The sequence below is a fragment of the Pipra filicauda genome, unplaced genomic scaffold (assembly GCF_003945595.2).
Source record: "Pipra filicauda isolate LSUMZ 115617 unplaced genomic scaffold, ASM394559v2 scaffold172_size1731463_pilon, whole genome shotgun sequence".
Lineage (NCBI taxonomy): Eukaryota > Metazoa > Chordata > Aves > Passeriformes > Pipridae > Pipra > Pipra filicauda.
This window is the reverse complement of record NW_024104240.1, coordinates 1,463,234-1,490,386: the sequence shown is the minus strand read 5'-3', so window position 1 is coordinate 1,490,386 and position 27,153 is coordinate 1,463,234. Positions and strand designations below refer to the sequence as shown.

Genomic DNA, 27,153 nt, shown 5'->3' with positions numbered 1-27,153 from the left:
CTAAAATGGGTAATTTTAGCTGAAAAATTCACCTGGCAGAGGCAGATGGTGAAGATGGACCTTACCCAGGGCACGTGACAGCTTTTTTGGGAAGACCCTCCTCCAAGAGAGTGCCCAGAGAGGCTTCTTGGGGCTCACACCCTGGGGAGAGGGTGCTGTGGGTGCCACCACCCAAAGATGCCACCACTGGAGATGGATCTATCCCGCTAAAAACATGATGGGAAGAGGGCAGAGACCTTGTTTGGAGCACCCAGGGGTTCCTGAGGTCAACACATCTTTTAGTAACAGAAGCCTGGGCTGGAAGGACCCGGAGAGGTTGGTTTGGCTGTTTCTACACCAAAGCAGGATTGTCTCTCCCTAAACTGAGGCACCTGATCTACCTTCCTCCTCCATCCCTTCATGGATGGAGACATGGCAGGATCCCAGCGTGTCCCCAACCTCTCCAGGAGGCCACTCAGCTCTCTGGGCATCCCATGGCCCGTTGTGCTGGTCTCTTCCACCTTTGGGGACTTGCCCAGTGGACCACGGGCAAGGCTCAGAGTGTTGGGCTGGGTCAGGGGGTGAGACCAGTGGGGTGGACCAGAGACCCCTCAGCATGTCCTCAGGACACACCCAAGGCTTTCCAGGTTGGAGCTGATCCTCCTTGAGGTCTTCCAGGTCCTGCTCTTCATTCCATCCTTCTCCTGGATGTTATCTGAGATGCCCTGAGCCTTGCAGGAGGTCCCTGCAGAAGTGACTCCCTCTTGCTCCAAAAAGGCCCTTATTCATCCAGCTCTTGCCATTTTCTCTCTTTCTCTCTCTCTCTTTTCTTTTTTTTTTTTTTTTTTCTCCCATGGACATTAAAAATCCAAAGGCATATTTGGAGAGCAGACAGCTTTGGGCGGGTGTTGCTGGGCTAAAAGATCTCTTCCTTCCCCAGATACAACCCATTTGTCTGCCTGGCCACCTCCTCCCACCCCGGGAACGGCCGCGCTTGGGTGCACGGAGCTCTCCCCGGCGGGATGAAAAGTCTCCGGATAAAAAATTAGCCGCAGGTCGCAGCATTCCTTCCTCCTGGCCAAACTCGCCTCGCAGCCACCGAGGAGCTGAGCTGCGATGCCTGGCCGGTGATGCAAGGCTCGCTTTTTCCAGCACGGTTTTCCCTCGGGCTCCAGGCGCTCCCGCCGGTGCAGCTCCGGGTGCTTCGGGTGTGGAGCTCCGCCAGCCTCCACCCGCTCGGGATCCGGCCCTGGAAGCTCTGGAGTTGCAGGCACAGTTGGAGCAGGGCTTTCTTGGTGGTAAGATCTGAGCGTGGCTCTCGTGCCCCGTGGGTTTGGTTTTTTTTTTTTTTTGGGGTGGAGCGTTTGCCCCAAACCACCCCCAACATCCCGTGGACACGGGGGGTACGTGTGAGGGGACAAAACCGGGCAGGGGGTGACCAGGGGACCTGGGGGGACGCACCACACAGCGCTGGGAGGTGCAGAGAGAGATGCTGGGGCAGCATCCCCCGCTCACTAACCACAGCCCTCACCCCCGCCCTGCACCAAGGACCCCCTTATCCAAGCGCTGATCCCTCTGGATCAGCCCCCACCCCAATAACCGGCCTGTGCTGGGCTTGGATCCCCTCCATGACCCCCAATCCCCAAACCCCCACTTGCACACTCCCCCTCCCCCAGCACCAGCAGTGCCAGTGCAGGAGTAAACAGCACTGGCAGGATGAGTCCCTCGGGTCTTCCCCAGGGTGACAGCCTTGGCCTCTGGGGCACCGCAGCTTCTCCCCAGCCTCAGGAGCCGGGAGTGAGCGCCACCAGCCCCCCGGGGGTGTAGGACCCCCCCCAAGGAAGGGGGTTTAGGGGGGAGAGCCCCGGGGGTGGTCGTTACCCCGGGTCCCAGCCTCGGCGGCCGCGGAGGAAAAGGGACATCGCTCACGCAGGAGCCGAAACAGGGCGGAGAGATGCTCGGGGAGGGCAGTGGGAGGGAAGGGGGGCCAGGTCTATCTGCGGCCCCCCGGCTCCCCACCGGCCCTGGGGTCGGTCTCTCCTGACCTCTCGCTGAGCGAGGGATTGCGAGCCAGGGAGGGATGGGATCTGCGGGAGCCTCTGCCAAGAGCTGGCTCCAGATCCGCAGGCAGCTCTGGGCTGCATTTCCCCTCCGGCGCGAAGCGGAGCTGGGGTGTCCGAGGTTCACTCCTCGCTGACACCGCCCCCCCGAGACCCTCAGCGGCACGTCGGGCCCCGCGGGGAGGTGAGCGGTGCCCGGGGGTGCGGGGGACCTGCGGGGAGGCGGGGGGCTGGGCTGGGGGTGGGTGGAGGGGATGGAGGGATGGATGGAGGGATGGGAGGATGGAGGGGAGGGAGGGATGCGGGGATGGGAGGGAGGGCAGCGGCGGGGGCGCCGGGGGGGGGCTGCGGGGCTGGGCGCTGGGGCGGGGGGTCTCCGGCCCCCCGGCGGGGCGGCGCCGGCTCCCGTAACCCCGCCGCTCGCTCCCAGCCCTATAAAAGCCCCGCCGAGCCCCGCAGCCGCTCCCGCCGCCTCCCCCGCGCCGAGCCCCGGGAGGCACCGCCGGGGAGCAACAGGCCCCCCTGGCCCGGCCACGCGTGAGCGGAGCCCCCCCGGGGAGGGGGAGCGGGAGGGGAGGCGGAGGGGGCGCATCCATCCCCTCCTCTCCCCGCCGGGGACCGGGGACTTGCCCCCCGGCCGCCGCCCCCTCCCCGAGCCCGGCCCGGGGGGGGCGGAGGGAGCCGCCGGAGCGGGAGGGGCGGGCGGCGGAGCCCCCCCCGCGCCTGGAGCTGCAGGTACCGGGCCGGGGGGGACACGGCGCCCGGCGGGGCCCAGCATCCCCCCATCCCTTCCCCAGCATCCTCCCGGCTGGGCCCGCAGGCCCCCCCGCCCGCCCCGGGCCCCCTCCATCCCGCACTTGTTGCTGCCCGGTAGGGCTGCACCGGCTCCCGGTTTAGGGCGGTTTTATTCGGGGGGGTGGTTTGGGAGGGGGTGGAGGTTGCAGCCTCCCCTGCTGTCCCCCGGCAGCCAGCGGTGTCCGGCTCGGCTCCCGCTCGCTCCCCCCGAGGCCAGAGCCAAGCCTGAGCCCCCCCTTTTCCCCTCCCCAGTCCCATCTGTGCCCCCCTCTCCCGCCTCCGCCGACCCCCAGCTCCTCGCCCGGAGGAAGGGTGCGCGTTCCGTGCATCTCCCATCCACCGAAATCTATGATCAGCTCGGTGTGTGTCTCCTCCTACCGTGGACGCAAGTCTGGGAACAAACCACCCTCCAAAACATGCCTGAAGGAAGAGATGGGCAAAGGGGAAGAGTCGGACAAGATCACCATCAACGTGGGGGGCACCCGGCATGAGACCTACAAGAGCACCCTGCGGACTTTGCCGGGCACCCGCCTGGCCTGGCTCGCCGACCCCGACGCCCAGAGCAACTTTGACTTTGACGGGAAGAGCAACGAGTTCTTTTTCGACCGCCACCCGGGGATCTTCTCCTACGTGCTCAACTACTACCGCACGGGGAAGCTGCACTGCCCCGCGGACATCTGCGGGCCCCTCTTCGAGGAGGAGCTCACCTACTGGGGCATCGACGAGACCGACGTGGAGCCCTGCTGCTGGATGACCTACCGGCAGCACCGCGACGCCGAGGAGGCCCTGGACATCTTCGAGAGCCCCGAGCCCGGCGGAGGGGCCGGTGGAGAGGAGCCCGAAGAGGAAGGGGGTAGGGAGATGGCCTTGCAGCGCCTGGGCATGGATGACAGGCCCCCCGGGGCGGCGGGGGCTGCTGGAGGGGGTGGCTGCTGTCGGAACTGGCAGCCCAAGATGTGGGCGCTCTTTGAGGATCCCTACTCGTCCAAGGCGGCCAGGGTAAGATCCCGGAACGCACCGGTGGGGACGTGGGATGGGGCCCTGCTGGGGTTGTGTCTTCAACTCTCTGTCCCTGTGGTGAGATGGACTTTTCTTGTGGTTTATGTGGGCGCCCTCATTGCCATCCCCTCCTCCCGTCGGGCACATTGGCCGTCCCCCATCCCACAGGACACCTCTTCCATCATCTCCCAGTCTCCTCCCAGTGCATCACACCTGGGGATGCTGAGCTGAAACTGGAGGCAAACCCAATCCCCGCCTCCTTTGCACCCTCAGGTGCTGCCTGGGCACCTCTGGGGCATACGGAGATGAGGGGTTGCTCCTGGAAAGGCTGAGTCTTGGCAGAGGCCGAGGATGCTCTAGGGCGGGCAGAGTGCTTGGGTTCCTCTCGCTGGGTTGTGGCCACGCCAAAACCCACATTCAGTGGCCGAGGTGTGGAGGGGTCAGGGCTGGTCCTGAAGCAAATGGGATCCCCATGACTGTCCCCAAGGAGCTCGTGCTCCTCCTCTGCAGCAGCAGCAGCCCCGAAGGACACCCCGTGGCCCCCCGTCCCCCACTGTCACCGTGTCGATGCCGCCCACGGTGCCCATGAGGACACAGTGCCCATCAGGACGTGGTGCCCATCAGCACATGAGAGCACAGGCTCTCAGCTGTTAACACACAGAACACCCCTCCCCAGGCCCCCCCCCCACGTCCCCATGTCCCCAGTACCATGTGCTCACACACGTGAGCAGGACCCTGCACCCACAGCCCCCCCGGGCCTCCCTGGGCATGCAGACAGTCCCTACCCACGGGCACCGACATGCCCGGGATGTTTTCCCCAAAACCAGCCGCATCTCCAGGCTCTCTGTGCATGTGTCTCCTCTCCCAGCTGCTCTCAGATCATCCCCAAAATGCTGTCTCCCAATCCCCAGACACCCCCCCTGTACCCACCCAGTCCCATCCCCCGTCACACCCAGCTCATAAACCTGCCCCCCACACACGGACGGGCATTTGGGATCAAAAGGAATTCTGGATGCACTTAGAGGTGGAAAAAACCCCCATCCATGGCAAGAAATCCTGCAGGCTGATTTCACACCCACCAGCAGCACAGGGCAGGGGTCGGTTTGGCAGGGAGGTGTTTTTGCAACACACACCCGCAGAGGATGCTCGGGCAGGGAGAGCTGAACTCCTCCTAAAAGGGGGGAACCCGCTCCTTTGCCCATCTCTGCGGGCTCATCACCTCAGGGAGCTGCTGAGTGGTGCAAAGCTCCAAATAAAATATTCAACAAAATTAAAAATAAACCCAAGCACAATAATTCAACTCCTTACCCCCCACCCCCCCTACCATGGTGTTATTTGGATTTGCTTTTCCCGTGTTTCCTGTTTTCCTGTGTGCTGAGCTGCTCCTGGAAAGGCTTTAGCAGGAGGAATGTGTTGGAGGGAGCAGAGATGATTGTGATGGAGCCCTGGTTGGGGCTGGAGTGGGACTGGTTTGTACTGGGAGCTCCCTGCTTCCTTCTCAGTGCTCTGTGCTAAAGGCTCAGCAATGCCAGGGGAATGGTCACCTTCCCAGGTCACCACTGGGAAAAATACCTGTGTGGCTTGGGAGAAGGGGAATCTGAGGCACAGAGCAGTGAAACCAACCCCAGTGAGTGCAACCTGCCCAGTGTTCCCCGTTTGGAGTAACCATCCAGCACTGGGATGTTCTGGGGTCCACGAGCATCCCTGTGGGTGCAACGTTCACGGTGCTGCCCTGATGTTTTGGGCTGGTGAGGTTTGGGGTGGTGGGGATTTCTTTAACACTGCCCCATTTTGGGCTGGTGAGGTTTGGGGTGGTCAGGATTTCTTCAATTCTGCCCCATTTTGGGGCCTCTGCCTTCCTTTCTAGAGCCAAAGGGGTGCTGCTGGTTTCAGGGAATGCTCCAGAGCAGCCAGTCTTGGTGCATTTTGCCAAACCTTGGGAAGCAGCAGTCCCAGGGTGTCCATGTAAACCCTCAGCTGTGACTAAGAGTCTCAGGAGCTGAATTTCTCCTCCCCATGGAGCAGCCCCTCGGGCCCTGACTCAGTGGCTCCCTGCTATTTCCATCTTTCCCTCCCTCCAGCGCTCCTCCTGAGCTGCCAACTGCAGGATTAGAAATCCCTCCCGAGTTTTTAGCCCCTTTTCCATGTCCCATTGATGTCCATGGGATCCCTGGCTCCTCAGTCCAGTCCACCCCCAGGGAATTTGGTCCCTGGTGCAGCTGCTGTCCCAGCTGGAGTTTAACACTTTTCCTCCCCACGAGAAACTGCCCACGCTGGGATTTCACCTCTACTTCCAAATTCCTCCTACTTGGAGCTTCTCATTATTTTCCCCCGTTTGGGGAGCCCTGGCCTTGCTTCCATGGGCACTGCCAGGTTGGTGAGCCCCTGTAGGCCTCAAAGAATCCCTGGATTCCTTGGGAACACCCATCTCAAGCTGTTGAGTGAGGTTGAGATCACACAGATCGTCAACAGGTTCTGCAGGACTCGTTTGTGACAGTTCTGGTGTGTACTGGTGGTACTGGGTGAATGCATAGATTTGATTTCATTTTAAAGACATTTTGGAAAAGAACTTGAGTTTTGAGCAGAGACTGAGACATCTTGGGTCAGACACAAAACTGGAGCAGCACTGTTGGTTTGGGGGGGGACACGATGGTTTGCACTGGCTGTGAACCCGACTCTCCTATTTTTAGAGGTTGTTTTTGCTCCTGGAGCTAAATCAGGTCTCACCTCACTCTCACACAGCAGAGCTGCTTCATTACCCGAGTGTTCACAGGGTATCACCCCCTTCCTTGGTCTTTTATATTTCTTCCTGCTTTGCTTTGAGTCCAAGTTTTTACTCTTGAGGTTTTCCCGAGATTTCCCAAACAGGGAAACTCAGGAACATGAGTCAGCCATCGGCTGAAAGCGGATTATTTTGGCTGTGCCACTGCTGTGTAGGGACACTTGTCTGGCTAAACTGGCCTACAGAGCTCACTTTTTGTTGGATTTGCTTCCCAAACTGCATGTGGCTCATCGGCCTTCAGAGCCACATGTGGTCCAGAAGGGTCTGATTAAGGGGTGAGGAGCATCTCATCCCATCCCTGAGTAGGTGTCTGGGATGGGAGACTCACCTTCCAGAGGTTTCTCCAGCAATTAATGCCTGGTTTAACCTTCCCACCAAACCCTTGATGGGCTGACACTCCCTGGGCCGTCTCTCCACGGGTTTGCCCTTGGGGACACCCCTCAGGGATGCTCCTGGCAGGCTCTGGGCTTCCACTCCGGGGTTGGGTTTTTCTCCAGTGTGACTCAGGCTCTCTGTGCTGCTGATTCACTCCAGCTGAGGGCCGGGGCTGTCTCCTGGAGCAGCCTCATGGAGCAGCTCTTCCCAACAAATGGTCTCATCCTGCTCAGTGCAGGGGCAGCAAAGGGGCTGGAGCAGGATCTGCTCCCAGGGAGCCAAACCCACTGTGGTTTTGTGCTGGAGGAAGGTGGAACAAAAGCAAGAGCTTTTCTGCTCAGAAGCTTTTTTTTTTTTTTTCAGGGGCTCTTGGAAACAGATGCTCTGGGTAAAGGACTCATCATGAGCTCATCCTGCCGGGAGGGGGCTGAGCAGGATTGATGGGGCACCACAAGGTGGTTCTTTGTGACACAGCCTCTGATTTCCACCCCCCTCGCTGATATCCACGAGGAGGAGGTGGCATGGAGGGGACAAAGGTCTCACTGGTCTGCCAGAGGGGACAAATGGGAATATCTGGGTGTCACCAGGCCCAGGCCTCAGCGGGAGGCTGAGCTCTGCCTGCTCCTCTCCTTGTCCTGCCCTCTCAGTCCTGGGACCTTTTGTGGGCACATCATCCACCACGGCCCCTCAGGGAGCAGGAATGGAGTGAAAGGACATCTCTGACACATCCAGACCCCAAACCTCACAGTCATGAATGATGAGAACCTCTCATCTGGTGTGGTTTGGGATGCACGTGGGGGAGAGTTCTTTGACTTTGTCCTCTTAAAATTTAAGAATTAAATTCTTAAATTTTGTGTCTGTTCCCAGTGGAGTCTCACTCTGATCCCAGGCTGTTCCAGGTCTCACTTCATCCCCATAACTGTCATTTCTGGCACATCTCCAGCCACAGCTGGAGCCCAGCTCACCCTGCCATGGACAGATCGTAGCACTTGGAGAAAGGTTCTGGCTCCAGACACTGAGGTTTGCTGCCAACTCATAGGACAGGTCCAGGAACCCTTCCCTGCTCTCCACCCTTGGTCTTGGCGCAGTGGGTGGCAGCTCCTGGGGTGTTTTGAGCCTCCCCCAAAGAGGAGAGGTCGCCCCACATCACTCATGGCCTGTGTAATTCCTGCTTTCCCAGGTCGTCGCTTTTGCCTCGCTCTTCTTCATCCTGGTCTCCATCACGACCTTCTGCCTGGAGACACACGAGGCCTTCAACATCGACGTCAACGTGACGGAGACCCTCGTGGTCGGCAACACCACGACGGTGCTGCTGACGCACAAGGTGGAGACGGAGCCCATCCTCACCTACATCGAGGGCGTCTGCGTCCTGTGGTTCACCCTCGAGTTCCTGGTTCGCATCATCTGCTGCCCAGACAAGCTTCTCTTTGTCAAAAACCTGCTCAACATCATTGACTTTGTGGCCATCCTGCCCTTCTACCTGGAGGTGGGTCTCAGTGGCCTGTCCTCCAAAGCCGCCCGGGATGTGCTGGGCTTCCTGCGGGTGGTTCGCTTCGTCCGGATCCTCCGGATCTTCAAGCTGACGCGGCACTTTGTGGGTCTCCGGGTGCTGGGCCACACCCTCCGCGCCAGCACCAACGAGTTCCTGCTCCTCATCATCTTCCTGGCCTTGGGGGTGTTGATTTTCGCCACCATGATCTACTACGCCGAGCGCATCGGGGCCAAGACGTCCGACCCCACCGGGAGCGACCACACCCACTTTAAGAACATCCCCATCGGGTTCTGGTGGGCCGTGGTCACCATGACGACCCTGGGCTACGGTGACATGTACCCCAAGACCTGGTCGGGGATGGTGGTGGGGGCTCTGTGCGCCCTGGCCGGGGTCCTCACCATCGCCATGCCCGTGCCCGTCATCGTCAATAACTTTGGGATGTACTATTCCTTGGCCATGGCCAAGCAGAAGCTGCCAAAGAAGAAGAAAAAGCATATACCCCGTCCAGCCCCTCTGGACTCCCCCACCTACGGCAAATCCGAGGAAAACTCCCCCCGGAACAGCACCCAGAGCGACACCTGCCCCTTGGCAGTAGAGGAGGGGGCGACTGAGCGGAAACGGTCAGGTGAGACCCCAGAGGGGGGGAGCAGGGAGGGGGAGACCTCCAGGAGCACCCAAGGCAATATTTTTGGTCCCCTGTGACCCTGGGGATAGCGCAGGGTGTGGCCTCCATCTCTGGGGTGGGTGAGAACTCGGTGTAGAAGGGGATGGGACCTTCGAGTGTGAGGGTGTTGGGGGCCCTATTGGTGGACCAGGATGCTGCAGATCAAATCCCCCCTCCAGGAAAGGGGGGAAGGCCATATCCTGCTCTTCCAAAAGACATACCATGCTCTCCTAATGGCATAGATCCACTCACCATGGTGGGATTCCAGGTGTTCCTCCATTGCCCACCTCTCCCTCACGCTGACAAAGGTAAGGCCACTTGCCCAGCTCCCAACTAAGCCTGGTCATGCCCTTGGGATAGATTTTCCTTTGCTTCCTCCCACCATAAATCATGGAAACCTCCATCAAAATGGATAAATCCCTGGATGTTCCCGGGGGCTTGACCCTACCTCCCCATTCATTTTCTGGTGGACACAATCCCTGCGTGGCTGTTCCAAATCCTGAGCAAAAACCAGCCCCTGGACATTTATTATTCGCTCTCATCCTGAAGTCTGGGGGTTGGCCAGTCCTTCCTTTGGCTCGGGATAGGGCATGGCTCCAGTTGTGGGCAGCTGTTTGTGGGCACCACCCCCTGGGCTCAGCCTGGGGGTCTCTGAGGGCCCTGTGTCACCACTGGCCGTGGCAGCTGCTCTGCCCTTCTCCTCTTGGTTTGCTGCCAGTGGCACCTCTGGAACAGCTGGAAGTGGAGGGACCCCGGAGGGGTTGTGTCCTGCACCCACATGATCTCGCTGAGGTCAGCCCTGGACAGCTGCACATCTGGAACATCTGTTTAACAGTGTCCTCCATCTGCGGGGACACGGGGAGCTCTGAATGCCCCAAACAGCTTTTTTCCTTATAAATCTCCCTTTTCCATGTGCCTGCACACCCTGCCTGCCCCAGGAGCCCTGGCAGAGGGAGCAGGAGCTCTGCAGGAGCAGGTCAGCCCTGTCCCTTCCCCCTGCACCCCCAGGAGCCCAGGCCAGGCCCTCCCGTGGCAGAGCCTCCTCTCAGCTGAGGAACCAGGGAGTCAGTGACACTAATTAGCACCTCCCACTGTCCCGAGCAGCTGGTTCCTCCAAGAATTTTTGGAGAGCTAATCCCCACTAATCAAGTGGGTGGATCTCAAAGACCTGGGGGGTTTCCTCCTTACCTTTGGCTTCATGTGGGGTTTATAACCCTCAGCAGGGGAGGAGCTGCTCTTTGCTGCTCGGAATTAAGGCTGGGATAGTTCTGCTCCCCTGGAGTTAATTACTCCAAATTAGTGTCCAGACTGGGATTGTCCCTGAGTTGGTGGGTTCTGCCTGGACTGCCTGCAACCTGGTTCCATCTGCTTCCTTGAATGGTCTGACCAAACCCTTCTGGCCACCACGAGCACCCCGTTCTGTGGCTTTATCAGCTGCTGATGGGTCTCTGCCACCTCCCTGCAGACTCCAAGCAGAACGGGGAGGCCAATGTGGTGCTGCCGGACGAGGAGCAGCCGCTGTCGCCGACGGACGAGGGGAAACGGCCCCTGCGCCGCTCCAGCACCCGGGACAGGAACAAGAAATCCTCCACGTGCTTCCTGCTGGCCACGGGGGACTTCTCCTGCGCGGCTGATGGAGGCATCCAGAAAGGTACGGCGGGGGGTGTGAGCTGGCAGGGGCAGGTGGAGGAGAGAGGGGGAGGTTTGTTGTTGACCCAAGGCAGGAGTTCATCTCCATCCGCCCCCTGGCTCTTCTCTGCTCCCCAAATCCATGTCCTCCTGCCTCTCCATCCGCTTCATCTCCGTCCACCACATCTCTCTGTGCTGGCCCCACACTTTTTGTTTTCTCCTCCCCCCGACTGCCCCTGTTTGGGGTCTGTGACCCCGTTGCTGGTGGCCCTGCCCTGCGTGGGGACAGGTCTGTCCCTTTGCTCCCCAGTGCTCCAACTTCTGCCCCTCCAACTCTTCTCCCTGGGCTTCAGTTGTCCATCTCAGGGGGGTGTGAAAGGGACATCTCCTGGGCACGTGGTGACCAAAAGGTTTTCAGTAGGGAAAAAAAATCCCCATGTTTTCCTTTCCTCTCCCCCCCCGGCGGCTTTCGGTGGGTTCGAGCGTGGGGAGCTGTGATGTGTCAAGTGCTGCCTTGCCAGAAGCTCTGGGCTGCCAGAAAGGCTCCTCTGGGTTTGGAAACGGAGCTGTGCTTGAGTGTTGAGGTTTTCCATGGGAAACTGAGGGGGAGATGAGTCAGGAAAACACAAAACTCTTCCTGCCATGAGAAAACAAAGTCCCCTTCAGCCTGGTCCCAGCCTTCTCTGCCCCTCTCCCACCAACTCAGCCCCCGTGAGGGTAAATCCAGTGCCACAAAATCCAGCTGCACCCTCGATTGCTGGGATAATTCTTAGGGCAGGGCTCAGATTTTTAGCTCTGCAGGTTTTTTTATGTGTTCAGGCTGCTGCCTGTTGCTCCCAGGGAATGGTGCCTGGAGCTGGGATCGGGCAGGAGGAGGGATGAGCTGCTCACCAAGACCTGTTGGTGCTTTGGAGACCCTCAGGGATCTGTTGCTTGTGGAAGTGGTTGGGATGGTAGAGACTGGATGGGCTTGGGATGCAGGGAGGTGTTTGGGGGCAATCACACTTATCACAGCAGTAAAAGCAAATTGGTTGTTTCCTCCTGGGAAATCAAGGATTCCCTTTGGCATTCCGGCTCAACCGTAGAAAAGAGAGAAAATTAAAAGCTTTGCTCATCTTTGGGCAAATGCTGTCAAATATTTGCTTGAAATGTTTCATGCTTTTTTCCTGGAAGTTCCTTTTCCTGTGAAGTTGGTTTCTTTTCTTAATGCCTGTTAATGTGAAGATGAGAGGGGGCTCCAGTCCTGCTCCAGACTGGGAGGGGGAGGCTGAACTGGAAGGGATGAAGGAGAGGGATGAAAGCCAGTGTTGATCATCATCCTCAGGAAATGCTGAAGTTGGGCATCTCTTCAGCTGAAGCATTTGAACCTGGTCCCACTGGAGCCTGGAGGAGCTCTAAGAGCTGAGGATCCAGAGCTGCTTTCACTGCTCCCAAATCCCATTTCTGCAGGACACCAGGAGGTTTCTCTCCTTGCGTGGTGGCAGCAGCATCTACTGGAAAGGGCACTTTGGTGATTGTGTTTGGGGTGTTCTGGTGTCTTCCCTGCAAATATCAGAGTGCTTTTTACAATTTAAACCAGAGGTGTCCGTGGTTCACTTCCCCCCACGTTGCTGCAATGGTGTTGCACCTGGAGACAGGTGGATGCAGAGGGGCTTCAGAGATGCTTGAGACCTTTTGGGAAGAGGGAACCTCAATGCCTGGGTCCTGCTGGCAGGATGGGTGGGATGCTGGCCCAGGAGGTCAGGGGGAAATGCTCCAGAGCTCAGGGGTGACCAGAGGTGAGCAGGGGGCAGAGCAGCCTCCAGCCAGGAGCCGCTGGGAGCCGCAGAGGCTCCTCTTCCCTTGCTCCTGATTTATCTCCTGCTGAGGCTGTTTGTTCTGGTCCTGGGTTCTTGGCAGCTCTGCAAATTGAGATGAGCTTGGTTCTGAGCCCGACTCGCTGCTGGCCATCTGTCAGATCCTGGGACAGGTACTGGTGTCTGTGCAAGCTGTGGAAAGCAGGAGATGGAGCTGGTTCAGGAATAAGCTGCAGATCTTGGTATTTATCATGGATCAACTCCAATTCCAGTGGTTGGTCTTGTTGGGGCAGCTCAAAGAGAAGAGTTACCCCTGCCCACCAGCCCTTGGACCTGGGCCTGGGGAGCACAGAGCTGGGTTGCTGTGGATTCCCATGTGGAATGTGTTTCTTGCCCCTGTGGATGCTTGCAGTGGTGTCCCTTTGCTCCCTTGATGCCAGGGACGGTTTCAGACCCCTGATCTCCCTTCAGCAGTTCCCAAAAATGTGTCCTGCTGGGCCCAGACATGTTGGCATGACTCTGCTTTGGAATGTGAGCCTTGTCCTCTGCTTGGATGGAGGGATAGGGAGGCAGGAAGAGTCCAGCACCCCCAATGCCAGTGAGGTGGGTTATGATGGAATCATTTAGGTTGGAAAAGAGCTCTGAGATTGAGTCCCATCGTTCCTCCAGCACTGCCCATGTTCCCAAGTGCCACATCCACGTGTCTTTTAAATAACTCCACCCCCTTTATCAGCACACTGATGTGGCCCAGCAGCAATTTTTGGCTCTGTGGCCAAACCCAGAGTGTTTGCAGATTTTTTCCTCTGTCTCTTGCTGTCAGTGCAGGGCCATGACCTGGGATGGAGCTGGGGATGCTCCAGTTCTGGGCCCCTCAGCTCAGGAAGGATATTGAGGTGCTGAAGCAGGTCCAGAGAAGAGCAACGAGGCTGGGGAAGGGACTGGAGCACAAGTGCTGGGAGGAGAGGCTGAGGGAGCTGGGGGGGCTCAGCCTGGAGAAGAGGAGGCTCAGGGGAGACCTCCTCACTCTCTGCAACTCCCTGACAGGAGGGGGGAGCCGGGGGGGGTTGGTCTCTTTTCCCAGGCAACTCTCAGCAAGATAAGAGGGCTGGGTCTGAAGCTGTGCCAGGGGAGGGTTAGGTTGGATATTAGGAAGAATTTCTTTACAGAGAGGGTGCTCAGCCATTGGAATGGGCTGCCCAGGGAAGGGGTGGATTCTCTGTCCCTGGAGATTTTTAAAAAGAGACTGGATGTGGCATCAGTGCCATGGGCTGGGAACCACGGCGGGGTTGGATCAAGGGTTGCACTTGATGATCTCAAAGGTCCCTTCCAACCCAGATGATTCCATGATTCTATGAGCTTCCACTGGCAATGCCTGGCTGGGGGGAGCGAGGAGCAGCCCAGGGCTGTGTTAGGAACAAGCACAGGCATTCCCAGGCACTGCTGCCTCCCTGCTTTACCCTGCCCCATGTGCTCTCCCCTCCCTGCCCCTGCACCGGGAACTCATTATTTCCTGAGGGAAGCCCAGCCTGGGAGGTCCCCCTGGGGTCACACAGTGTCCCCTCACTCTCTTTATAGGCAGCAAACCTGTTGGTAAAGCAATGCCAGTGACCTGAGGTAGCACTGGAGTTACTGGGATTCTGGCTCTGTTAATGAACTGCAGCCCTGGCAATCAGCAGAACACAACCCCCTGGGGCTTTGTGGCTCCTCCTGTCCCTGAGCTTGGTGGAAAACCACGATGGACTTGAGGGATGGAGCCCTGAACTCCTTCCCAGGTGCTCCTGCGAGTGTGGCTTGGGAATAAACTGATGGAGAGAATGGAGGGTTGGGCTCGGGGAAGGTTTGCCCTTGGAGCTGCAGAGGGTCCCTGGGGGAATCCAACATCTTTATGAAGTGCTGCCCCAAACTGTGGTGTTGGAGACTTAATCAGAGCAAGCAGCGTGATTTTGGCCCTATTCCTGTACCCTTTTCCAGCCTTTTTTATTCAGAGAACGGAGCAAGAGGGCAAAGATCCTCCCTATAAACTTGGATCACCCCGTAACTCCTCCTGCCAAACTGGTGCTGTTTGGGTGCTGGATCCAGGGTTATCCTAAGATTTCAGGGACTGTTGGATCTCAGCAGGATTGCTTCCCGCACACAGGGATCAGGGTGGCAGGGAAACGTGAGCTCCCCAGAGAACCACAGCTCTCCCGGGAAAAGAGCGAGGGCTGAGCAAGGATGAGCCTAATGCAGTTTTTTGGGGGTATTGGGGGGCGCAGGAGGGTCTTTGCATCAGCTGCTGTAGGTGAGAAACATCCCCAGCTCCCCCCAGCTCAGGGCTGTGCTCATTCCCTCCCCTCTCGCTGGGTGGATCCAAGCCAGAAAGTAAATCAGGAAATTGCTCCTCTTCTCAGGGGCTGATTCTAGTCCTGCTTCCACTGCAGAGACTGGGAAAGCTTTGCTAGAGTCAGCAACAGGTTTGTCCCTCTGTGCCCTGGACCCACCTCTGCCTGAAAAATGAGGAGCTTCTCAGGGGGCTGAGTGGTGGGAAGGGGTTGAAGGATCCTCATCCTCCCTGCTGAGTGCTGGAGATGAGAAATGATTGGGGAAAAAAATATTAAAAGGGGATAAAAAAATCAGGTTTAAAGTGCTCTGGAGCTTTTTCCAGGTGACACTTTGTCTCGGCCTCCTCCTGGGGGCTGAGTGCTGACTCCTGATCCCAGCCCAAACCAGCCTGGCCAGACCAGCAGAACCCGAAGTGCCCCCGGAACACCCCGGGGTGGGACACAGGGAGGGGTTCCAAGCTTGGCACTGCCCCGGGGGCCATCCATCACCCTGTTTTTCTGCTGTCAGGAGCTGCTCCCTGTGCTGCCCCTGTACACACCCCGGCACTTCCACGCTCCTGCTTTCCCTGGATCCTGCTGGTGCTCGGGAAAGGCTCAGGCTTGGCTGGGTTTGCTCACCCAGGAAGATGCAGGCACAGGGACATCGGGCTCATCATGGCCAGGAGCATCATTAATTTTCCATATTTTGGCAGCAGATCCAGGGACAGACTCATCTGCAACAGCGCTGCAGGTTGGACCTAAAAATCCAATTTTCAGTGCAAATACTTAGTGCCTTTCCAGCAAGAAAAGTGGCTTTTGACCTGTGAGAGCATTTCTTCTGGCTGTTTGCTTTTCCAATAAAAGCTGGAGCAATTCCTGGCTCTTTGGGAGGAGTGTGAAGGGTCCCTGTGCTTGAAGAAATATAAATATCTGCAATTTCTTGCAGAAAATAATGAGCACATCCACCTGCTCCTTTCCACACAGAAAGGTGTGTGCAGCAGCTTGGGGTTTAAAACCCAGAGCCGTGGGAATAACTCCTTCAAAATCCCATATTTGTTTGAGTTCTGCTGCTTTTCCCTGTCTGCTTTAGCCCACAAAACCCCCAGTTTCATTCCTCATTCAGAAAAATTTGGGAAGCAAAATCCAACACCCCCCAGGAGCAATTTGGTCTCCCAGGACTGACGACTCCCAAGTCCTGGATTTGGCCAGTGCTGCTCCACGAAGGGAGGGGGAAGGTCTGGAGGATCTCTGGTTGCCCTCAGAAAGCTCTTCCTGGATTTTTTAGGGGGTTGATTGGGGCGTGGGGCTGGTGACGCTCCCCCTGGTGCTCCCGGCTTTCCCAGCCTTGGGAATGGGGCTGCTCGGCTCTAACCTGTGTGTTTTCTCCACCAAGGCTATGGAAAATCCCGGAGCCTGAGCAGCATAGCTGGCGTGGCAGGATCCCCGGGGGGCTTGGCCCCGCTCCCGTCCCGCTGCAGCTCTCCCTGTGCTCTGCAGAGCCCCTGCTCTCCCGTCCCCTCCATCCTCTAAAACACCTCCCGGACCCCGCTCTGTGTCGTGTCGCTCCGTCCCCCCTTCCCAACAGCTCCGTGGCTCCAGTTTCCAGGCGAGTTCCAGCCGGGACATCTCCACCCCCCCGAGCAGCTGGTTCTGATCCTCTCCAGCCCCCCCTGCCCTGCTCTGCAGGAGCTCTAACGTCTCCACTGACCTTGTCTCGTGTTCAGGACACACCCCTGCAGTGGGCTTGGGGTAATTTCCCCCTCTCAAAACATTATTAATCCCGAATAAACCGCAGGCCGACCCCTGTGATTCCCTCTGGGGTCGAGCCCTCCCTCCCGTGGGCCGGTTGCACTCGGGCTAAAGGGTGATGGAAACACAAGAAGGACATGTTGACTTATAAAATTATATCTCATTGTGCTGGAAATGGCTGAGTTCATATAATTTTAGGTTCTGTTTTGTTGTTTTTCTTTTTTTTTAATTTAAAAACCAGCGTCAAGTTTCCGGAGGCAACAGATGAATAAACCTCTATTCCCTGCCCAGCAGTGGTTCCCCTCTCATTTTGTGCCTCTTTCTGCCTAAATCACACTTGTTCTTCCCCAGACTGTGTCTGATTGTCCATCTGGCCTCAGGGACGGGCCTTGGAAAGCAGCCCTGAGGTCCTGTGGAGGGTGAAGGGCCTTGGGAGAGGCTGGGAGAATAGGCAGGGATGCTCCCATGAAGAGCTGGGAGGTGGTGGGAAGAGGAACAAGGGTCCCTGGGAAAGCTGCTGCTGGTGTTGAACAGTGGGGACAGGAGGGATTTGAGACAAAACGATGCCTAAATGGAAAGGGGGCTGAATCCTTTCTGGAGATGGACACGGGGGGTGGGGCAGAGCATTCCCATGGGAACGGGCTCTGGGTTTGAACCAGATCCCCCCATCCCTGGGAGGAGGAGGCTGGAGTGCCAAACCCCTGTTATGCTGCTTTTGCTCGTGTATATTAGTTTTTGGGGTGATTTTGGATGATCTCAGGTGTTTCTGGAACTCAGACCAACCCTTCAGCCCCTGATTTGTGGCTCATGTCTTGCTCTGTTACCCCAGCTCAGCCTCCCCGGAGCCATCTGGGTTTGGGGGGGCTGCAGGGGCTGCTCTGGGGGTGCAGCCCTGGTCTGGAATCCCACCCTGCTGCTCTCTCAGTCTCTCTGCTCACCCTGAGCAAGGCAGGGCTGCCGCCTGGAGAATTTTCTGGGCAGCAGAGCTTGGTTTTGGGTGTGTTTAAAAAGAAAAGAGCCCCAAAAGGTTTCTGGGGATCAGACCCTTCCCCTCCATCGTGGCCAAACTGGAGCTGGAGCTCAGGGAATGATGCAGAGCGAGGATCCTTGGGGGGCAGGGATGGGCAAAGGTTGGACTGGATGATCTTGGAGGTCTTTTCCAACCTTAATGACTCTGTAATTCCATGGTCCCCACACCCTGAAGGAACTGGGATGGATTTTGGCGTTTCCCACAGCCAGGACCCTCCTGCTCCATCCCAGGCCCCCTGTGCCCCAGTTTCCCACAGTGTAGAGAAGGAGCTGCCAGGAGGAGCCAGTTCCACCTCCAAAACAACCCCCCTCCGAGTCCTACACGGGGCCAACAAGAAGCCCTTCACTTTTATTTTGCTTTTCTTCCTCCCTCACCGTGTCCCAGCCCTGTGAGGGCTGAAGGGAAGCAGAAAAGAGGTGGAAAACCTCAGTGCCACGAGCTGGATCCTGGGGCTGGATGGCAGGAGCTGGGCCCTGCAGAGACCCAGTGCTGGGGCTGGAATTTCTGGGGATCTGGGGAGAAATTGGGATGAGCTGCATCCATCCTCTGCCCAGGATGTCCTGTGGTGGTTTCTGACCCCTGTGCTGTGCTGGGGATTCACCCCTTGTTGGCAGCACCTGTGTGTCAGTGGTGCAGCTGCATTCCCGGGATTTCTGTGATTGAAGTGTATTCCCATAGGAAATGGTCGGAGTAACTGGGCAGGTCCATGAATCACCCAAAGATCCATGAGCTGGCTGAGTCCAGTGCCTCACACTGGCATTTCTCTGGCTCATCCTCCCCTCTCGAAGCAGGAGGAGCTGGAATATCCCCATCCCCTGAGAGAGGGAAGGTCACCCTCTGTGATTTCAGTGGTCTCTGGACCACAAATGATTTATCAAGGTCACACACTGACTCTGGGGACAAGCCAGCCATGAAACCCCGTCCCTTGAATCAGACCAGGATGCTCAAAATTTGGGGTTTTAAGCAGAGGATCGATCCCAGAGCAGATCCCAGGAGATCCCACCCTCTCCCCACAGCAGAGCTGGTTGTCTGCTGTGGAAAACCTTTGGTGGGCCCCCCAAAATCTGGTCCCCACCGGAGCAAGGAGGGCTGGGCAGGAGCTGCCACAGGATGCAATTTTTAGCTGTGCTGTTATGCAACTCGGGAGAGGGGATGACTAATGTGCAAAAAGCTCCTCTAAAACAACCAAACCCCAAAAGGGAGACGGAGGGATTTCAGTGGGAGGCACCGAACTGCTGAGAAACCCTTCGCATCTTCTCCCTCTTCCTCCCCACCTCCCTCTGATTTGGGGGATGCAGGAGGGAGAAAGCAGCTCGTTGGTATTTTTAAGAGGGGTCTGGGTTGGTTTTGGGGGTGAGTTCAGCAGGGCTTAATCCCCTGGGTAAGAGGAGCTGTAGTGGATCAGAGCAGAGCTGTAAATATCTCCAGAGCCCAGGGTTTTATCTCAAACAGTGGCCAAAATTGGCTGCCTGGAGAACAGGATAAGAATAGAGCAGGAATATCCGATACTTCCCCTGAATATCCTCCCAGAGCTTATCTGTGTTTAGGGATCTGGAAGGAGCTCACGTTCCAGCCCAGAGAAAGGAAGGTTGTTGGATTTATTCCCGAGGAACTGATTAAATCCACAGGATTAGATCCATGGCTGCCTCTGCCCAAGTCCTAACATGGCATTTAAAAAAAAAAATAACCTCAAGGGGTGTGCAGGGACTGTCGGGGCATCCCAGTGTGGACAGGAGGGGTTCCCATGGGATGAGGGGACTCAGCTGGGTCTTGTTCCCAGCAGGATGCTGTGATTGAGGAGGAAGAGATGGATAACACTGTGTACTGTATATGTGTGTCCCTGGCCTGTGGACAGTGGGGTGCCCGGAGCTTTAGTGCCCCGTGTCCCTCTCCCCGTTGTGGCTGCAGACACAGGTGATGCTCAGCAGCAGCAATGGGACCAGAAATCATGGAACTGTGGAATGTTTGGGTGGGAAGGGACCTTAAATCCCATCCAGTCCCACCCCCTGCCATGGGCAAGGACACCTTCCACCATCCCAGGTTGCTCCAAGCCCTGTCCAAGCTGGCCTTGGACACTCTAGAGATGGTGCACAACGTCTCTGTTACTGTCCCCATGTTGGAGCTCCCACACCCCTCTGTCCACGTGTCCATCCACTCTGGGACACGGATCAGCACGTTGGGACAAGGACCAACCCCTATAACCACCCACCCCTGGTGTTGAAAGCACTACAAGGAGCAAAACCAGAGCAGCCTTTGGATCCAGGGAGGGGATCTGGGGGCAGTTCCCCCTTCCAGCATCAGCTTTTCCTTCTCTTTTCCTCCTGGAAGGCTCGGAGCCCAGCGCTGCGTGGAGGCTGCACCAGGATCCCGGGGTTGCGTGCAAAGTATTAATTTTTATTGTTGCAACAACTGCTCCGTTTCTTGGGAGATGCCTGAAAGAGCTGAGAAAATAGAAAGGCCTGTCAGGCTGCCGGGAGGGAGGTGAAGATGTCAAGAGAGTAATTGCTCTACCCAGAAGGAGCCTGTTCCTGGCTTCCCCAGCACTGCCAGGAAAAATCCTCAGCGCTCGTTTGATGGCAATAAAGGAAAAATAGAAAATAAATAGCAACCCCATGGTTTGCCCGTGCTGACGAGGAATGGGGAGAGCAGAGGCAGATGCAAAATAAGATGCAGTTGAGCTTATAAATAGGAGCCTCCCAGCTCCCAGTCTGTTACTTCCTCACCTCCACCCGGGTACTTGATCCTTACGCTTTTCCCACAGAAAAGGTAAATGGAGGAGCAGAAAGTATTTTGTAAATTGCTGGGGAGGGGGTCAGGCTCTTCCTCCTGTGTGGGAGGGGCTGGGGCAGGGAATGAGTCCTGGTGCTGTGGAAAAAATAATCACAGAGTCAGGGAATGGTTTGGGCTGGAAGGGACTTGGAAGCTCATCCTGTTCCACCCCCTGCCACGGGCAGGGACACCTTCCACTAGCCCAGGTTGCTCCAAGCCCCGTCCAACCTGGCCTTGGACACTTCCAGGGATGGGGCAGCCACAGCTTCTCTAGGAATTCCATCCCAGCACCTCACCACCCTCCCAGGGAGGAATTCCTTCCCAATATCCCATCTAACCCTGCCCCCTGCCAGTGGGAAGCCATTCCCTGTGTCCTGTCCCTCCATCCCTTGTCCCCAGTCCCTCTCCAGCTCTCCTGGAGCCCCTTTAGGCCCTGGAAGGGGCTCCAAGGTGTCCCTGGAACCTTCTCTTCTCCAGGGGAACCCCCCCAGCTCTCCCAGCCTGGCTCCAGAGCAAAGGTTCTCCAGCCCTTGGAGCATCCCTGTGGCCTCCTCTGAACTCTCTCCAGCAGCTCCACATCCTTGTGCTGTTGTTCCCAGGGCTGGAGGCAGCTCTGCAGAATCCCCCCTCCCCTGCTGCCCCTGCTGTGGGATCAGCCCAGGGCAGGGGGGGTTTGGGGTCCCAGCACACGTGGCCGGGGCGTGTTGAGCTTCCTGTCCCACCAACCCCCCAAGTTCTTCTCCTCAGACTTAGTGCAGGACCTACCCAAACATTGTGCTGGCCCAGCTGGGTGCTGGCAGCCTGTGGAGGCAGCACTTCAGGGGGTTTGGGAAGACGCTGCTAGTGGGACTGTGGGAACTCACCATCCCTGGAATTTTGGGGGGATGGCCCTGGCAGCACCACAGCAAACCCGGGTGATTCTTGGAGCTGGGATGTGCCAAGTCAGGGTAGCACCCTACTGATGTTGGGTGGCAGATCCCCACCCAAAAACAGCCTCGAGGAAGGGGCTGTGAGGGCGGGAGGGGCTGGGACTCGCCGCCGAACAAACGGAGCCGGTACCGATGAGCTGAGGCAGGAGGGTGGTTTTCTCGTGGTGGCTTTGTCTGGGGGACAAAAAATAATAAAAACCTGGGCTGTTTGTTGTTAGTTATTTTTAGTTGTGCTAACTTTTTTTTTCCAAGGCTGGGAAGCTGCTTCCAAGGCAGGTCCCTGGAGGCCGCGGGCAGCAGGTCTCGAGCTCACACAGAAAATGGCTTTGAACGGGGAGGAGATGGGAGTTAAAAGCCGACTTGTGCCCCTGGTAAATCAATCGACCTGATGGGGAACGTTTCCAGCAGGCCACGAGTCCTGCCAAGAGCTTTTAGCTGCTCACAGGACTGATGGAACCAAGAGCTGGGATAATTTTCAGCAGCTGGTCCCCGGTTGCTGCTGGGGGTGCTGCTGGGTCCCCAGGCCGGTCACCGGGGCAGCCTGGGAGGTGGGAAGTTTTCCTACCAGCTGTGGGATTTAGGGGCCTTCATTCCAATGGGATGTGGGGTTGGAAAAGCCTCTGTGTCTGGGCATTGCTCACCCGAGCTGTGCAGTGACACCTGATGGAGAATGAGACCTTTATTTGGGTGAAAACAGGGTGGGATTGGAGCTGTGTTGGGTCTGCAGGGAAGGGTTGAACCCATAAAGCAGAATTCCATGGCTTATCATGTGGATTAGGCACTGTCTGCCTGCCTGACAGCCCCTCGCCTGGGAAGCAGGCCCTGGCACATGGGGAGAGGCGGTGGGTGACTCAGAGCTCCAATCAATGGTAATTAATTCAATGATAACAAATGAGAGGGAGAGAGAGAGAGAGAAGAAAAAACACTGGGATTAATGCACCAGGCTTGGCTTTGGGACATCTGGCTTGGGGTTGGCTTGGGAAGTTTTGGGCAGGAGCAGCTTTCTGGGAGGAAAAGGCTGCAGTGGGAATGACATTTTTACTGTGTTCTTCATTTTTACCCTCGAAATCCCCGTGACTCCACGTCTGGTTTCTCTTGGAGAATCATTTCCCAGGTCTCCATCTCTGTCTCCATTCTGAGGCTTTGTTAAACCATTTTTTCCTGGTTTACTGATGGAACAGCAGCATTTTTATCCCTCTGGAAAAGGCCATTTTGCTTTGTGGTTAGTCTGTTCTCTCCATCCTACAAAGTCGGGGTGCCCTGGAAGCTCAGCCTCCCTCCCACTCCCCTATTTCTCCCCAAACAGCCGCTGGAACACGATGTTTAATGTGTTTAATATTTGTGTCTTTAATTGCAGACTCCTGCCAGGACGCCCTCGCTTCCAGTTACGCCCAGGGCGAGGTGGTCACCTTCTCCTGAGCCCCGGCTGGATCCAGGGAGTGCCCCGGTGAGGGACACCTTCCCCCAGGGATGCCCTTCCCAAGGGATGCTCCTCCCAAGGGATGCCCTCCCCGAGGGATGCTCTCCCCAAGGGATGCTCCTCCCAAGGGATGCCCTCCCCGAGGGATGCTCTCCCCAAGGGATGCCCTCCCCGAGGGATGCTCTCCCCAAGGGATGCCCTCCCCGAGGGATGCTCTTCCCAAGGGATGCCTTCTCTTAGGTGGAGGGATGTGTATCCTGAGGGATGCTCTCCCCGAGGTGGAGGGATGCTCTCCCTGAGGCCAAGAGATGCTTTCTCCAAGGGGATCTATTCCCAAGGCCAAGGGGTGCTTTCCCTGAGGCCAAGGAATGCTCTTCCCAAGGGAGATGGTCTCCCCAAAGCTGAGGGAAGCTCTTCCCAAGGGACACGCTGTCCCCAAGGCCAAGGGATGCTCTCCCCAAATCCCAGGGATGCTCCCCGTAAACCTGGGACATGCATTCCCCCAGGGATGCTCTCCCAAGGCTGAGGGATGCTTTTCCCAGTGGACATGCTCTTCCCAAGGCCAAAGGATGCTCTCCCAAGGAGCCTTCCTTCCCCAGGGCTCCAGCTCCGTTCCTGGTGGGGGTTGGCAGCAGGGTCCCCTCAGAGGTGCCACAGGGCAGTGGGGCCAGGAGGGAGGTTTGGGGGTGTCCCCACTCCCCTTCCTGCTGCCAGCCCTGCCACAGCCACACTTCCCATCCCCACACAGCACCCCTGGGCTGCCCCCTGCCCTCGCCCATGCTTTGGGATGCACCTTGTCCCTCTGGAGCCCCTCCAGCTGCTCCCCAGGGCATCTCCACCCGCGGCTCCACCCGTGCTCTGACCCCCTCCATCGTCCCACAGGCGCTGGGGACCCTCCTCTGGGGTGCCAAAGGCTCCACTCTGGGTGCCACGGACAGGCCCCAGGGATGCTGAGCCCGGGATGCAGATCCCTGACCGGGCTGGGGGGACGAGCGGGTGGGTTGGGGCGCAGGGAGGGGGCTGGGGAGCGATGGGTGGCTCAGGAACCCGGCTGGCCTGGCGGGGTTGGGCTCTGTCCAGCGCTGCTCCATATCTCTGTGACCAAGGCAATACTCCTGTCTCCATCTGTCCGCATGCCTGTCCCACCAACCTGTACCAGAGTTCCAATAAACACACGGATGAGCTGAGTCAGCTCCCGGACCCTCCTGACTCGCTGTGTCCTTGCTGCTGCCTCCCTGAATCCCCACAAAGCCCCGTCCCAGCCCCGGCTGTCCCAGCCCCGGGAATGGGGATTTCAGCACCTCGAGGGAGGGGATTCTGCTCCTCTACTCTGCCCTCCTGAGATCCCACCTGGAATACTCATCCAGGTTTGGTGCTCCCAACTTAAGAAGGACTTGGAAGTGTTGGAGCAAGTCCAGAGAAGGCTGTGAGGTTGATAAGGGAATGGAGACAGGCTGGGAGAGCTGGGGGGGTTCAGCCAGGAGAAGAGAAGTTGTGTGGAGACCTCACAGCACCTTCCAGAACCTGAAGGGGCCTACAGGGAAGTTGGAGAGGGACTATTCATCAGGAACTGGAGACACAGGACAAGGGGGAATGGATTCCAATGGAAAGAGGGAAAATTCAGGTTAGATATTGGGAAGGAATTCTTCCCTGGGAGGGTGGGGAGGCCCTGGCACAAGTTGCCCACAGATGCTGTGACTGCCCCATCCCTGGAAGTGTCCAAGGCCAGGCTGGACAGGGCTTGGAGCAACCTGGGCTAGTGGAAGGTGTCCCTGCCCATGGCAGGGGGTGGGACTGGATGAGCTTTCAGGTCCCTTCGAACCCAAACCAGTCTGGGATTCCACGACTCCCTGTTGTGACTGAGCTCTTTGCTCTCTCACACATCTTGGAGCAGAGCCCATGGAAAGCCCACAGCAGAATGGCTTCAACATCCCCCTGGAATCCCTTTGCTGGAGGAAAGGCCCTGCAGAGCTGCCACATCCATTGGTGTTGCCTGTTCTCAGTATCCAAGATGAAACAAGCAGCACTGTGGCCCAGCAGTGCCATCCTTAGGCTTTGGAGTGAACACTGGGTTGAGGTGCAGGGGCTGTTCCTCCCCGGGCAGCCCCGAGCTCATCCATGAGCCCACAGCTAACATTCCTGCTGGGGCTGTACCCCCCAGGCACAGCGTGAGCCCTCAGAGACCCACGGAGACCTGGGACTGCCAGTGCTCCAAATCACTGCTGCCATGAGCTGGGGGGGCTCAGCTGCCCCCCTACCTGGAGACTTTGGGGTTCCACTTGTTGACAGCCCTCCCCAAGGAGGCACAGGGACAGGCTGGGATGGGTCAAACCAGGCACAGAGCTGAAAAGCTGCCACGAAACTGGAGAGCAAACATTCCCAAATGTGAGCAGACCGTGGCCAGGGGCCAATGAGCGACTCCAGGGAGAGGCTCTGGGAGAGGCTGCAGAGCCCCAGTGAGAGCCCAGAGGTGCTGCCAGATGTGCCGGGCCCTTCCCGCCGTGGCTGTGGCCATGGATCCATCCCAGGATCTGTGCTGAGTGCTCGGGTGCTGGAGGAGCCTCAGTCAGGTGGTGCTGAGCACCTGCATCCCCCGGGTTCTGTTTGGGGCCACGAGCACTCGGAGCATCCCGGCGGAGCTCAGGACCTGCTCCAGGAGGACCTCGAGGGGACAGGGTGGTCATGTTGGGGGGGGTTGGGGCAAAGCTGGCTGGAGATGTTCCCTGAACGTCCCTCAGCAGCAGGACTAGGTCCCTGCTCCGTCCTGGACAAAGCCTCTTCCCATCACCATTCTGTCCTGCACTGGCCAAATGCGGCCTGTTCCCACTGATCCCCGGGCAAAACGGGAGTCAGGAGGAACAAACTGGAGGCTCAGGGACTGAAACTGTCCTCAGGGATTCCCCAGCTCTCCTGGGGGCCCCCTCTCCTTCCTCTTTCCACTTTGGGAGAGGGGAAAGTCCATCTACACCCGACCCTGGGGCTACAGGTTGGGAATTGTGGTCCCAGCCTAAATCCGCTGTGGGGGTGGGTGTGATGAGTGGCCAAACCTTCCTGAAGCTGCATGAAGGTGGATGTGACCCATCAGCCAGGAAAGGTCCTTCACCCCAGGACCCCATGGGGGTGTTGGAATGCAGGAGAGGATGAAGCCCCATCCCAAATCCCCATCCCAAACCCCTATCCCAAACTCCCATCCCAAACCCCCATCTGGTGCAGGCCTTCCTGAGCTCTTGCTCTGGATGCTCCATCAGCTGGGCTGGGCTGGGCATGGGGTACTGGGCAAGGTCATGGGCATCTTGACTTCCCAGCAGACCACAGAGGCATGGGGAGGTTGTGGTGGGTGCAGGGATGGAGATGGGAGAGGCCAGACTCCAGCTGGGGGCAAAACCCTCTTGGGGGAGCACCAGGATCAGGTGTGGAAGAGCAACAGCCCCTGGGGGGAGCAGAAATCCCAGAGGAAGCAGAAAGGGTTTATCCACGTTTCGACTGTCCCCACAAGGACGTTTTTGGGTGCAGGCATCACCCCCAGCAGGCAGTGGGATGCTCCCGGTATTCCCCACATCCCCAAGGAGCAGATGATCCTCTCCGGTGGCTGATCCCGGCCCAGCTCCGGCAGCCCCAAGGCTGGCAGGGATTTCCTTGGTGCCACTGCTTGTTTGGAGCTGCAAGACTTGGATTCCGGCGCTTTTGGCGCGACTCCCCTCCTGGCCCGGGTTCCTTTGGCTCTCCCTCCCTCCAGGTACAGACTCAGCCAAGCAGGAGAAGCGAGACAAGGGATGAGGACAGAGCCTGGCACACCCTGACACTGCTCCCTTTCTTTTTTCCCAAAGAAAAATCACCCTTTTCCCCCCATCGTGCCACAGCATTTTTCTTCTTTTCCTTTGTTTTTTGCAGCCAAAGAGACACATGGAGACCTGGGGACATGTGGCAGGGAGGGAGCACGGGCAGAAAGCCCCGGGGGGGGACGGTGACGGTATCCCTGGCTCGGGAAGGGGATTGGCCACCAGGTGCACTCAGAGGAATTTTAATCAACAAGAGACAGGGCTGTCAATAAAAACAAGAGAGAGGGATGAGAGCAGGGTTTTTAATCTGGGAAAGTGGCTCCTGGGAGGGAAGAGCACAGGGATGGGCAGCGGCTCCCAGGGAGCTGCTTCCATGCCAGGGATAACTGGCATGGGGCTGGATCTGGGCTGAGAGAGGGGCTTCCCACCAGCTGGGCACCCTTTGGGGTGTCACTGCAGGGGCAGGGGGTGGGGAAGGGATGGTGGTTTCTCCACAGCTGGTTTGTGCCTCAGTTTCCCCTTTCCTAAGTGGAGAGGGGGGGTCACCCCTTTCAGACAACCGGATTTGGCGGGTGGGAGGGTAAAAGGAGGGGTTTGCAGGGGTGA

At 57.8% G+C, this 27,153-nt stretch overlaps 1 protein-coding gene across 6 annotated transcripts; it reads left to right on the top strand.

The window, feature by feature from the left end:
* The first annotated feature begins 939 nt into the window (after positions 1–939).
* KCNC4 (potassium voltage-gated channel subfamily C member 4) lies at positions 940–22,880 on the top strand. 6 transcript variants are annotated; one of them, XM_039379686.1, is made up of 5 exons: positions 940–1,277; positions 3,087–3,833; positions 8,171–9,107; positions 10,612–10,797; positions 15,401–16,255. In XM_039379686.1, the coding sequence occupies exons 1-5, from the start codon at positions 1,110–1,112 to the stop codon at positions 15,631–15,633; spliced, it is 2,271 nt and encodes a 756-aa protein (XP_039235620.1). In that variant the 5' UTR covers positions 940–1,109; the 3' UTR covers positions 15,634–16,255. The 6 variants fall into 6 exon arrangements, with proteins under 6 accessions (XP_039235620.1, XP_027606427.1, XP_027606428.1 ...); XM_027750626.2 differs by lacking the exon at positions 15,401–16,255 and adding an exon at positions 16,265–16,924 and having other exon boundaries at positions 942–1,277; XM_027750627.2 differs by lacking the exon at positions 15,401–16,255 and adding an exon at positions 22,706–22,880 and having other exon boundaries at positions 947–1,277.
* Positions 22,881–27,153: the final 4,273 nt, after the last annotated feature.